At 47.2% G+C, this 12416-nt stretch overlaps 1 protein-coding gene across 3 annotated transcripts; it reads right to left on the reverse strand.

The window, feature by feature from the left end:
* Positions 1-900: 900 nt before the first annotated feature.
* On the reverse strand, positions 901-11745 carry TREX2 (three prime repair exonuclease 2). Of its 3 annotated transcripts, none has more exons than XM_081175914.1 (2): positions 11568-11745; positions 901-1823 (listed from the first exon to the last, which is right to left on the reverse strand). In XM_081175914.1, the coding sequence occupies exons 1-2, from the start codon at positions 11728-11730 to the stop codon at positions 1150-1152; spliced, it is 837 nt and encodes a 278-aa protein (XP_081032040.1). In that variant the 5' UTR covers positions 11731-11745; the 3' UTR covers positions 901-1149. The 3 variants fall into 3 exon arrangements, with proteins under 3 accessions (XP_081032040.1, XP_081032042.1, XP_081032041.1); XM_081175916.1 differs by having other exon boundaries at positions 901-1827; positions 11568-11698; XM_081175915.1 differs by lacking the exon at positions 11568-11745 and adding an exon at positions 3968-4094.
* Positions 11746-12416: the final 671 nt, after the last annotated feature.

The following is a 12416-nucleotide window of genomic DNA, read 5'->3' on the forward strand; positions in this document are numbered from 1 at the left end:
AGACCAGGGACAGGAAACCCCAATGTTGCTGGACCACAAATTTCTATCATCCCTGTTGGCCATGCTGGATGGAAATTATGGAGTCCAAAGGTTAGCCACCCCCACAGTAGAACATGTCTGGAGTGGGAAGAATGTGTCCTGGGGACTCCCTCTATCTGAAACAGGGAAGCATAATTGCTAAACTATACTACCAAATATCTATTTAGTACCTTTCATCCTTATAACACTCCTTTCCCATACGCTCCAACATTTCTCCAATGAAAACAGGGACATCCTAAGAAAAACCAGGACGTTCCGGGATCAAATCAGAAACCAGGACGGCTTCTCTAAACCCCTAAGCTATTTCAAAGCAGTTACAAAAGTAATTTCAATAACCTACTAAAATGTAGCTAAAACTCGTTTTTAGGCAGCACTGGTTTCACCTTTTAAAAACTGCACCCATCAGGCATGAGAGGTAGTGCCCAAAGTTACCCATTGAGATTTATGGTGGAGATGTGACACTGAGCCCCACAACTCCAAGCCAAACACTCCAACTGCTGCATCTGCCTGGCCTTCCGAGGTTGGTCATCGCAGCGTGTTGCCAAGGGGACTGGTTCTTTTACTGGTTCCAAATGCAGTGACCAAACCCATGAGTGAAGGATAGGAGGTGTTTATCCTAGCTGGATTACAGACAGAATAAGCAATACTTATGGCTCCTTCAGACCCTAGGAACCCTTCAGAACAGCAGTGGATGGACTCCTATAGGGGCTGGGGTGCAGGGCCTTCACTGGCTGTGATCTATGCCGTGGTTCTTTCCAAGCCCATCATCTCTTACAAACAAACATTCTCAGAGACTGTATGGGATCCCAGTGCTCCTTTAACAGGCAGCTGACCTTGAAACCCCACCCAGAGCTGAAGTGATAGATAAGAAATTAGCCACTTTATCAACAGGTGTCCAACACAAGATTAGAAATGCTGCAGGCACACCCCCAAACCAAGGTCTGGGCTGGGGTGATGTCCTTGCCATACACGACTAACTTCTCACAGTACAAAAGTCTTCCACATTTCCACTGCACACAGGAAGTAGCCCTGTACAGGAGGAGAATTCAAGGTTTGATTCTGTGTGGATGTGCACTTGTGGGAAAAGAGGTCGTGCCATCTTTCTTGATATCAGTTCCTGCTTCTGCTTAGGAGGTACATAGGCCGAATATCCCCCCAGCACTGCGCATTACGAGCTGCCCATGTCATTAGCTCAGGGGCTTTGGCAAGAAACACTAACAGAAGAGTGACCACATCACTTTCAGCTGAGTGGGCCCTAACAGGCTCACGTCCATAGAAATGTCGGAACAGTGCCCCAAGCTGGTAGCTCATGCCAGGAGATCTTTCCAGCTCCTTCAAGGCTGGCAGTGTGTCCAGGCAGCCGGTGCTCGGGGGCAGGTCAGTATCCACTTGCCACAGTTCTGCACGAAGCAGGGGGAAGTCAAAGCCAAGGCCATTGTGAGCCACCAAGCAGATGGGGCCCCTTTGCCGCTGCAGAAACCCTTTTAGTATATCCACCACACCGCGGTTGAAATCTGCTTTGCAATTCTCCTCCAGGTTTTGGTTGCTCAGCTCAGTAATCCTCTCTGCTTCAAGGGTGAAGGGCTTTTGGGGATCAACACAGAGAGTGAGCTTGTCTATGATGCGGGGTAGCTGGGGGGTGCCCAGCAGTGGAGAGCACTGGAGTGAATGGCGGTGCACAGCAAAGAGGCAGAGCTCAGCCAAGCGAGGCTGGTCATGGGGCAAGCCGGTGGTTTCAAGATCGAGGAAGACAAATGTCTGGAAGTCCTGCAGAGCTGCCATGGCTGGCTGGCACAGAGGAAAAGAACATTAGAATCTTTATATATACAAGCAGGGATTAAATCCACGCCATAAGGAAAAGCAATAACATGAGCGCAGTTCTCCCCTACATGTGGAGAGACAGCTTCAGCTCACACGAATGCCACAGCTGTCTCAGCTGCAGAAGAGAAAAGCTCATCTCTTCTCCAGGGGTAACAGCCCCACCCAGGCTGGCATGCATAACACTTCCATGCACAATTCATCAGTCCCCCACACCAGCAGTGAACAGACTGATACAGGAGAAATTACAGCCTAAATACAAATGTACAATAGAATAAATCGTCAATAAAAATATAAAACAGCAACAACCCAGATACACCACCACAAAGCAACTCTCCACACCAGAGGTTTCTCCCTGGAAACAGCTGCAAATGCAGCAAAGTTCTTACAATTGCTCTCCAGGGCAAGACTAGCCGGCTCCACCTCCTGGCTTCTCAACAGGCAGCAGTACACCTGGTGCAGGACCAGGAGCAGCAAAGAGGGGCCAGGGAGGCTGAAGTTGGCATTTGCCTCCCAGGCAGCAATTGGTTCAAGGTGCCATTTGAAGGAGCAAATCCTTGGTATGTTGACACTCTCTGTGGGCAGAGGTGGGGCATTCTGTCACTGTGGATAAACTTTTAAATACACCAAAAAGGACTGACAATGGGATGAGGAAGAATGCCCCTCTGCGTACCACCTCTGGCCACCCCAGTCACAAAATCAGACTGAGGCATGAGCATAGCCAAGGTGAGGCAGGGGGACAGCTGCCCCCTCCCTCTCAAGAGTTGTTGAGTTGTTTTGGGGAAATCATGGGTAAAAATATCCCCCCCAAAAGGGGCAGACTTTGGTGGGGGGTGGGCACAACCTCAGTTAATTGAGTACTTTCAATGCTTTAAAATGTTTTTTGTGTATCTGGGGGAGGGGGGCTGCCCCCCTGGCTATGCCCATTCCCAGAGCGATGGACAGGAGCCCTGGACTGCAGACTTCTCTCTCTCTCAGCAATCTATAATTTCACATCAGATCCAATAGGGGCCAAATCCACTGCCCATGAAGGGTTTCTGGAGTCACAGTGAAAAGCTTTCTGAAAAGTGTCGCTCTCATCTGGCAATGGAAAAAAGCTCCATTCAGTCCTAGTTCAAAAGGCATGCAAGAATGAAACAGCAGGAAGCACAATGTGTGAATGTAGCATGGAAACATGTAGAATGCTCTTCTTGTCACATGCACACACGTCACAGAACTAGAGAGTTAACTCAAAAGGACAACTCAGGGATGAAGGGAGTGCAGCGTGTTCCAGAAGACAAGTGACTGGTGCTTAAAAAAAAATAAGCAGAAGACAACAATAGGAGAGGCTGAGCCTAGAGACACAACAAACTGCTAAATCAGCATTGTGGAGCAATATATATTTTCCTCTCCTATTAGCAAAACCTACTGGGTTGTATCCAAAGTTTGCTTTGAGAAGACCCATTGAAATTAATGGGCCAGCACTAATCATGTCCTTTAATGTCAATGGTTCTACTCAGAGTACAGTATGGCTTTATGTTGGATACACTATTCAATCTATTTATCTTTTGGTTTAAGCTGTTTCTAAGTGACCTTTCAAGACAGCAGCATTTCCAAGGCAACATACATTGATAACAAGTATACAATTTCATGAATCTCAAAGTCTTAAACATACAATTAAGTTGGCTGACAGGCGTTTCAGGATCCACAGCTAGGCGAGCCAAATGGAGCCCCCTGCTCTGGGGCAGACGGCCTTTGAATACGGCGCTAAGTAGCGGGAACAAGAACAAGGGAAGCTCCTCACTGTCGGGCTCTGCTTTGCGAGCCGCCCCCGGAAAGCAGGAAGGCTGCACCGGACGGGCTTCGGTCCAGGAAAGGGATTGACATGCTGTGACCCCCAATGCACACCGAGAAACTCGGGAGCAAGTGCAGGAAATCCTTGGGACGCGCTTCCCGAGGGGGGAAAGCAAAACAAAACCGGGTGGCAAATCCCACTCCTCCCAGGGTTTAAAAAACCGAAGAACAGAACCTTGCGATTTTCCTCCCCCCGCCCCCTTGAGCCCTGGAGGACAGAAGAAGAAGAAGAAAAATCCCGGGGTCCCCCCCCCCCAGTTGGCCAAGGAAAACTCACCGGGTGATCTACAGCTCCCGGACTCGCCCAACAAAGGCAGCGAGGACCTTGGGCGGCGCGCGGCAGGCAGGCTTTTCAAGGCGGACCGCGGGGAAACCGAAAGCAACATGCTCGGGCAAGCCCGGCCAGCCCGCCTCCCGACGTGGGGGGGGGGGGGCAAAGCGGCAGCTCCACCCGCCGGGACCCGGAAAGCGCCTCCATCAGTTCAGCCGCCAAGGGACGAGAGCCGTTCAACTGGATGCAACCCCCTCTTTGCCCTCTAGAGGGCGCTTGCGTAAAAGAGCCGCTCATCTAGAGCAGTGTTTCCCAACCTTTTTTGGGCAAAGGCACACTTGTTTGATGAAAAAAATCTCGAGGCACACCACCATTACAGCCCCGTGACGTCAGCGTGCAGTGTCACGCCGGGAGGGACGCACGAAAGTGTAAGTTTCAATTTCCCCCCCTCCCCCTTGCCGGGGAACCTCCAAGCTTTGGGGGTGGGGGGGGGGGAGGAGGCAGCAAAGCGAGGCAGGAAGGAGAGTGCGGCTTGGCTGGGTGAGCTTTGGCAGGGGCAGGGAATGAGAGCCGCGAGGCGGGCGCTGCGGACAGAGGCGCTGCCCGCCGAGCTCGCAGGCAGCCAGGCAGGCAGACGGCGAGAGCCCCGCACTGGGCGGCCTCTCCTCGCCGCCGCCACCCCACCTCTCGCCGCCCGACTCGCCCGCCTCCCTCCAGGCAACATCTCGCGGCACACCAGGCAACATCTCGCGGCACACTAGTGTGCCACGGAACAGTGGTTGGGAAACACTGATCTAGAGCAGTGTTTCCCAAACGTTTTTGGGCAACGGCACACCTGTGTACTAAAAAAAAATCTCGCGGCACACCACCATTAAAGCCCCGCCCCGTGACGTCAGCGCGCAGCGTCACGCCGGGAGGGACGCACGAAAGTGAAAGTTTTTTCCCTCCCCCCTCAGTCCCTCGCTCGGAATTCAGTTCGTTTGGGGCATCGCTCCGGCTGCTCCCTCTCCCGCCGCGCAGGAGCGATGCCTCTCTGGCTCTCCCTCCGCGCAGGCTGAGGGAGGGAGGGAGGTGCGCGTGTGACCCGTCTCTGCTGGGAGACCAAACCCAGCGAGGCAGAGTCGCGCGGAGGCGCCCAGGCAGCGCTGCCGGCTGCGAGGAGGAGCGCCAGGCAGCAGCAGGAGGCGCGGCCTCTCCTCGCCGCCCCCGCCCCGCCTCTCGCCGCCCGACTCGCCCACCTCCCTCCAGGCATCTCGCGGCACACCAGCCGGTGTCTCACGGCACACTCGTGTGCCGCGGAACACCGGTTGGGAAACACTGATCTAGAGTCTCTAAGATGAGTCACGGAATCCGGGATTGATTATCATTATCATCATTACAGATTGATTGATTGATTGATTGATGCCCCTTCTTTTCCCCGAGGGGTTTTTAAGTGGTTTACATTTAACAGCAGCAGCAGCAGCAGCAGCAGCAGCCATGCGCTCAGACCTGAATCAGTAGAATCTTTTAGCTTGACAATTGAGAGATATATTTTTATTTTTATATTTTATTTCTTTTTTTTATTTCCAAAACCGAAAAAATAAAAGTTACAAACATCAAATTCAACATCCATATTCATTTTCTAACGTAAACCTATTACATAATTAATTTAAATATACCTAGTTACTCTAAACTTCTCTTTGCTGTATACAAATACAACACAGTTAGAAATTTTATATTAAAGCTTTTATATTATAAATTATATTTCAGATTCCCCTATACCCCCATTCCCCACCACCCATGTGTGATCTCAATTTTTTTTAACTTCTTCCGTCTTGTAGTGTTATTATAATTTAATTATTGTTCAGCTGATTCTTTTATTATTTCCTTGCTTACCCCTGCACGTTTCCTCCCCCTTCCAGTTCTTTTGCAATCAGTATTCTGGCTGCTGCTGTTGCGTAAAGGAATACATTTTTCTTATCTCTGGGAATGTCATTTGATATTAGGCCTAACAAAAAAGCCTCTGGCTTTTTGGCAATCTTGAATAAATTTTTCAGCTCCTCTTTCCAAAATTTCCTTACAATTTTACACCCCCACCATGTGTGATAAAAGGTTCCCTCTTACATCTCCAGCATAAGTTTGACTGCTTTTGGTAAATCTTAGCCAATTTTTCCAGAGTGAGGTACCAGCGGTAAAACATTTTCATCATGTTCTCTTTTATCATATAACAGGCTGTGAAATTGATATCCACCTTCCACAACCTTTCCTAATTTTCCAGTTGGATTGTATGACCGAAATCCTTTGCCCACTTTATCATTACTTCTTTGGTTGTTTCATCCTTCAGTTCCCACTCTAACTGCAAATTGTACATTTTAGAGATGGTCTTCTTTTTAGGTTGTATTAATTCACTTTTGACAAAGGGTTCCACTTCCTCAGCTACACAGAGCTCAACTTTAGATCATTTTTTCTTCACTTTCTTTTACCTTCTTTTCAGTCCCTCTCCATGACTAAGGCTGCCCTCCAGGAACCTCTGGGAAGCAGAAACAAAAAGCATCCCAGAAGAATAGAAACGAAAGTGAAGAACAGAAACAAAAGCGGCAGCTCCACCCGGCAGAGACCTGGAAAGCGCCTCCATCACTTAAGGGGCGAAGGGACGGGAGCTATTCGATTGGATGCAAATCTCTCTTCGCCCTCTAGAGGGCACTTGCGTAAAAGAGCCGCTTATCTAGAGTCCCTAAAATGGGCAGACGAGTTACGGAATCCGGGATTGATCATTACTTGCTTGCTTACTTACTTACTTACTTACTTACTGTTACGGAAAAATCTGGGTGCGGGGTTACTCTGCCACCCAGCTCATCGGACTAAGTCCGTGGGTCCCTGCGGAAGAAAATGAGCTCAGCCGGACACAGGAGCAAACTGCAGAAGGTCCAAGTTTATTGCGCAACAGGTTCAAGGCGAGATTGAACCCAGAGAAAGGGGTGACATGAACTTTTGAAATTTCCCTCCATATCCCAGAATACAGTGCATGAAACGTCACGAATACATTATGGGAAGGTTGGGTTTCGCAAGTTACATCATGAATATACTTTACACGTCATGAATACATTATGAAAAGGTGGGATTACATTAATTAGCATTTTCGGATGAGGGAGGGGGGACATGCGGAGCGGGAAATATACATAGATACACATTTATTGAGTACCGGTGGTGGCAAGACAATGGGTCAGAGATATGCATCGTCTGCCACCTAATATTGCCTAGAGGAAAGGTTTGGCAAAACGATCTGACAGGATTAAGAAGTTCCTGCGTACGTGACCTGCCGCTTCGGGGATTATGGAAGTAGGGATAGCATCATGGAGTCCACGGGGAACTGAGTTGAATGACACCGAGAGCGAAGAAATCGGAGTTACAGTTGATTTTATATCAATTTCTAAAGATTTCAATGATTTCAAACCCATTCTGTACTATAGGGCAAAAGCAGAAACAGAATGGATATATTGTAACAGGATTTTGACGTTGGGGTGAAATGAGGCGTGCAGGAGCTCCCTGAGCTAGCTTCTGCAGGACGAATGCATGGCTGTGATTGGCTAAAGCGCGGCCATAGGAATAAGTGGGGCCTCGGATGTTCCTAGAAGGAAGGGGAAAGGAGCCCCCCCCCTTCCGTTCCGTATCAGTCCCCCATTCGGAGATAGATTTGCATTAAAGTTCTGTAAGAACTTGCAAATCTTTTCTCCGCACCCTAAATCTCAGTGAATGGGATGTGTGGCTTTATGCAAACCTGAAAGGGACTTAGATATCATGCTGCTTTAAGGATATTTGCACAGAAATATAATGGTGTAACAGTGCACATAGTTAGACATAAATTAATATTTTGTTGCTCAGTTACTTGTGGTATTCTAGCACCTTGGAAGAAATATTTTCTCAATAGTGATCTATGCTTTACATTTAGGCAGGAAGGTCCACTAATGACTGCAAAGTGCAGTTTGCTTACTTATGCCCCTGACTTACTTTCTTTTCCCCTGAGGGGTTTTTAAGCAAAAAATTCCAAAGTGGTTTACATTTAACAGCAGCAGCAGCACCCAGACCTGAAACAGTAGAACCTTTTACCTTGGCGTTTGACAATTGACTTGATATATATATATATATATTAGGAGGCACCCTAGTTTTGAGATTTAATGTTGTTTTAAATTGTTGCTAATGTTGTGTTTCACATTGTTGTAACCTGCCCTGGGACCTCAGGGTGAATGGCAGGGAAGAAGAAGAAGAAACTAAAATAAATGAAATTACCAGATGAATAGGAAAAATCTTGCTGTTGTTGTTTAGTCATTTAGTAGTGTCCGACTCTTCGTGACCCCATGGACCAGAGCACGCCAGGCACTCCTGTCTTCCACTGCCTCCCACAGTTTGGTCAAACTCATGCCGGTAGCTTCGAGAACACTGTCCAACCATCTCATCCTCTGTCGTCCCCTTCTCCTTGTGCCCTCCCTCTCATCATCCCTCCCCCCCCGAAAACCCCCCAGCAACAACACACACAATATTCTGTAATTCATTATTAGAGACTTTTTAGGATTTCTGGTGATCTAAGGCTCTTATTAGTCAGAGGAATGTCTAAAGATTTTGATAGTTCTAATTGTTCCTGGGGAGGGGTATGTTAAAGCACCCTAGATCTAGTGTATTAAAGTTTACATATAACTCTGCTAGTACCTCAAATTCTACTGTCTCCCTTTTAAAATTCAGGCTTCAGGCTCTTTTCCTGCCAGACTACTTCAAGGGTCTAGAAACCAAGCCTTATGAGGAATGGTTGAGGGAGTTGGATCTGTTTAGCCTGGGCAAGAGGAAACTGGGAGGCGATATGATAGCCATCTTCCACTATCTAAAGGGCTGTCACATGGAGTTGGATGGCCGTCTGTCATGGATGCTTCAGTTGAGATTTCTGCATTGCAAGGGGGTTGAACTAGATGGTGCTTGGAGGTCTTTTCCAACTCTACAATTCTATGATTATATTAAATGCCGCATTTGCTTCTACACTACACACAAGAGCCTTCCCTTTCCTCTTTTTTGAGTCATTAAACTTGGATAAAACTCAGAAACTCTTCGCATCAGCAATAATATAGGAATTAATTCCAATAAAGAACTATGGGTGTCCTAAATGTAATTATTTGTGTGTGTACATGCCTGTGCACACGCACATCCAGCTAGTCATCAAGAGGTTTAGAATAGAACACAGCATAGAATCATAGAGTTGGAAGAGACCACAAGGGCCATCGAGTCCAACCCCCTGCCAAGCAGGAAACACCATCAGAGCACAAATAGAATAGGTTTAGAATAGATCTCTGAGACCAGTGGCTGCCAGACAGCGTTTTCTGGAGAGGAGCCTTCCAGAGTCACCAGGCAGCTCCGCTGAATGCTGCTGCTGCTGCTACTGCTGCTGGTAACATTTGAAGATTTGGAAACCCAAGAAATACAAAGGTAATGTGTGAACAAATGAATGGTGGTGCCTTTTCATGATCAGAAACCTCCAAAGGGTTCCACTTCCTCAGCTACATAGAGCTCAACTTTAGATCCTCTTTTCTTCACTTTCCTTTACCCTCTTTTCAGTCCCTCTCCATGACTAAGGCTGCCCTCCAGGAACTTCTGGGAAACAGAAACAAAAAGTATCCCAGAAGAATAGAAACGAAAGTGTTGACAAGGTTCTCAGAAAATGGGTTGCACAAGACCCACAGCTCCAACATAATTTAACATTTAGAGTACAGAAGTCCTTTGATATAGCGAAATTTCACATAATGGTGCAGACAATGAAGTCTGTATTCAAAGTATAAATAATAAAATCCCACCATGTAGAATTCAGCCCTTGGAGAGCTGCAACTTATGTGTCGTTTTTTCTGCAATAGTCCACATATTTTGGTACTGTTGCGATATTTGCAAATTCTGTAACGTTTTCCCTTTCTATGCAGTGGTGATCAGCCTGCAGCCAGCATCCAAGTCAAAAGTTATTTTGACCAAAAGTTTGACATGCGCCTGTCCATAGGTTTAATGAAGAGAGCGGTGGAGATATGCAGACAGAACATTTTAGTATATTAGATAGTTATCTATATATGGTTGTCCAATCTATAATAAATAAATGGTGTTCCCAAATTGTGACCCTTGGGACACTTCCTTCATAAATGGGAAAAGACCCCTCTGTCCCCAGTGGCGTAGCACGGTCAGGTGGTACCCAGTGCATAAAATTTATTGTCACCCCCAAATTGAAATTATTAAAAGAAGGAAATATAAGATACTTACAGTTGCAAGTGTTATTTTCTGATTTATTTACTTAACATTGTGAGCACAAGCACTTAAAACCTGTTTTTCATGATGAGAATTTATTATGAATTAATTTTTTTACTTAATTTCGCTCATTTGCAGCCCACTATTGATGTGGACTGCAGGAAGCTGAGGTGCTGTGTGAGTACAACTGCAAAAAACGAGCACCAGTGCAGATATGCACCCACTCTTAAAGAGCTTAATTAGAACACAAGAAGAGCCAGTGGTGGAGGAAAGGGGTGCGGGGTGTGTGGGTCACCCCGGGTGTCATCACTGAGGGGGGTGACAAAATGACAAAAATATGAGGGTTTTTGTTTAAAAAAATTGGGCTCACGAAACACCTGTGGCGTTCAGCACCCATCTACTCCCCTTCCTACTCCTCTATCTTCAGATGTCTTCTAAAAATCAGAGAGTTGTTTATTTCCTTGACATCTGATGGGAGGGCGTTCCACAGGGCAGTTGCCACCACCGAGAAGGCCCTCTACCTGGTTCCCTGTAACCTTGCTTCTCTCAGGGAAGGAACCACCAAAAGGCCCTTGGAGCTGGATCTCAGTGTCCGGGCTGAACAATGGGGGTGGAGATGCACCTTTTGGTATACTGGGCTGTTCACAGGGCAGTGCTGAATTAAACCCTGTGGAGGCCCCTTGGCAGTCAAAATCTGGTCGGGGGGCAGGCCTCATGCGCACACTGGAATAACATTGAACCAAGAAAGCTTGATTGTCATTTTCTTTCAAGATCAAAATATTATTTTGATCCATTGTCGCGGGACCCCTAAAAAGTGTGGGGCCCATAGGCCAGTGCCTACTCTGCCTATTTGGTAATCCAGCCCGGCCCCTTTGGCTGCAAGAAAGAGAAGAAACAAAAGTTGAGGGACGCCTCCTGATGCGCTGCAGCTGTTCCTCACAATGAAATGGAAGGCTCAACATTTGTCCGGCACTTTCGGATGCTCAGCAGCCCTGTGTGGTTACAACAACCCAGTAAAGTAGGCCAGTGCTATGTGCTCCCCAGATTGCAGCTGAATCCCTTGCAGATTGGCATCCAACCTCTGCTTAAAAGCCTCCAAGGAAGGAGAGTCCACCACCATCCCAGAGAGTCTTACCATCAGAACGTTCTTCCTAATGTTTAGTCTGAATCTCCTCTCCTCCCCTCCCCTTTGCAGCAGCAGAAAACAAGCTTACTCCCTCTTGCAGCCCACAGATATTGGAAAATGGCTCTCCTCTCAGTCTCTTCTTCTCCAGGCTAAACATACCCAACTGCCTCAACCATTCCTCATCAGGCTTGGTTTCCAGACCCTTCATCATCCTGGTCACCTTCCTCTGCTCACCTTCCAGCTGCTCAATATCCTTCTTCAAGTAGCCTGCACTGACTGGCAGCAGCTCTCCAGAGTTTCGGATGAGGGGGGGACATTCCCAGCCCACCCTGGAGATGCCACCCAGGACAGAAGGCCTGCAGAAGGACGCAGAACAGAAGTTCTGACAGAGGAGCATCACCTCTCAGGAGGGGCCACTGTTGCCACAGTGACAAGGACCTGCCCTCCTTTGTGACATCTCTTGCTTCTCCCTTAAAAGCCACCAACTTGCAGGTGGCCATTGTGGGTTAGTAGTGAGGCGAGTTGAGTAGTAGAGAGAGGAGTTGGTGGTGGTTGGAGACAATAAGGAGAGGGGTTCATTTGATTGTTATTTTGATTTTGATTTGATTAATTACTTTTATCTGATTCGATTTATTTTGATTTTATTTATTATTTTACTTTTTATTTAAACACTTTTATTTTACTTTTTTATTTTACTTTCCGTTCTTTATTTTCATAATGTTTTATTTTACATTTTTATTTTGTGCACATGTGCACATTTTGTATATATTTTGTATACAGTGGACCCTCTGGATAGGAACCTAATTCATCCTGGGGCTCCGTACTTACCCCAAAAAGTCCATATCTGGAGGCGGTGCTTCTGCACACGCCCAAAGCACGCAGAGTGATTCTGTGCATGCGCGCGTGGTGAAACCTGGAAGTATACACTTCCGGGTTTGCCACGTTTGAAACTCAAAATTACGTCACCATATACGGTACCTCGGGTAACATATCCCGAGGTACCACTGTATATTTATTTTGTGTAGAGAGGAGTAGTTAGGGGTAAGTGTAGGGTTAGGGCAGGGGTTGGGCTTAGGCTTAGGC

Source organism: Podarcis bocagei (assembly GCF_964188305.1).
Source record: "Podarcis bocagei genome assembly, chromosome: 17".
Classification (NCBI taxonomy): domain Eukaryota; kingdom Metazoa; phylum Chordata; class Lepidosauria; order Squamata; family Lacertidae; genus Podarcis; species Podarcis bocagei.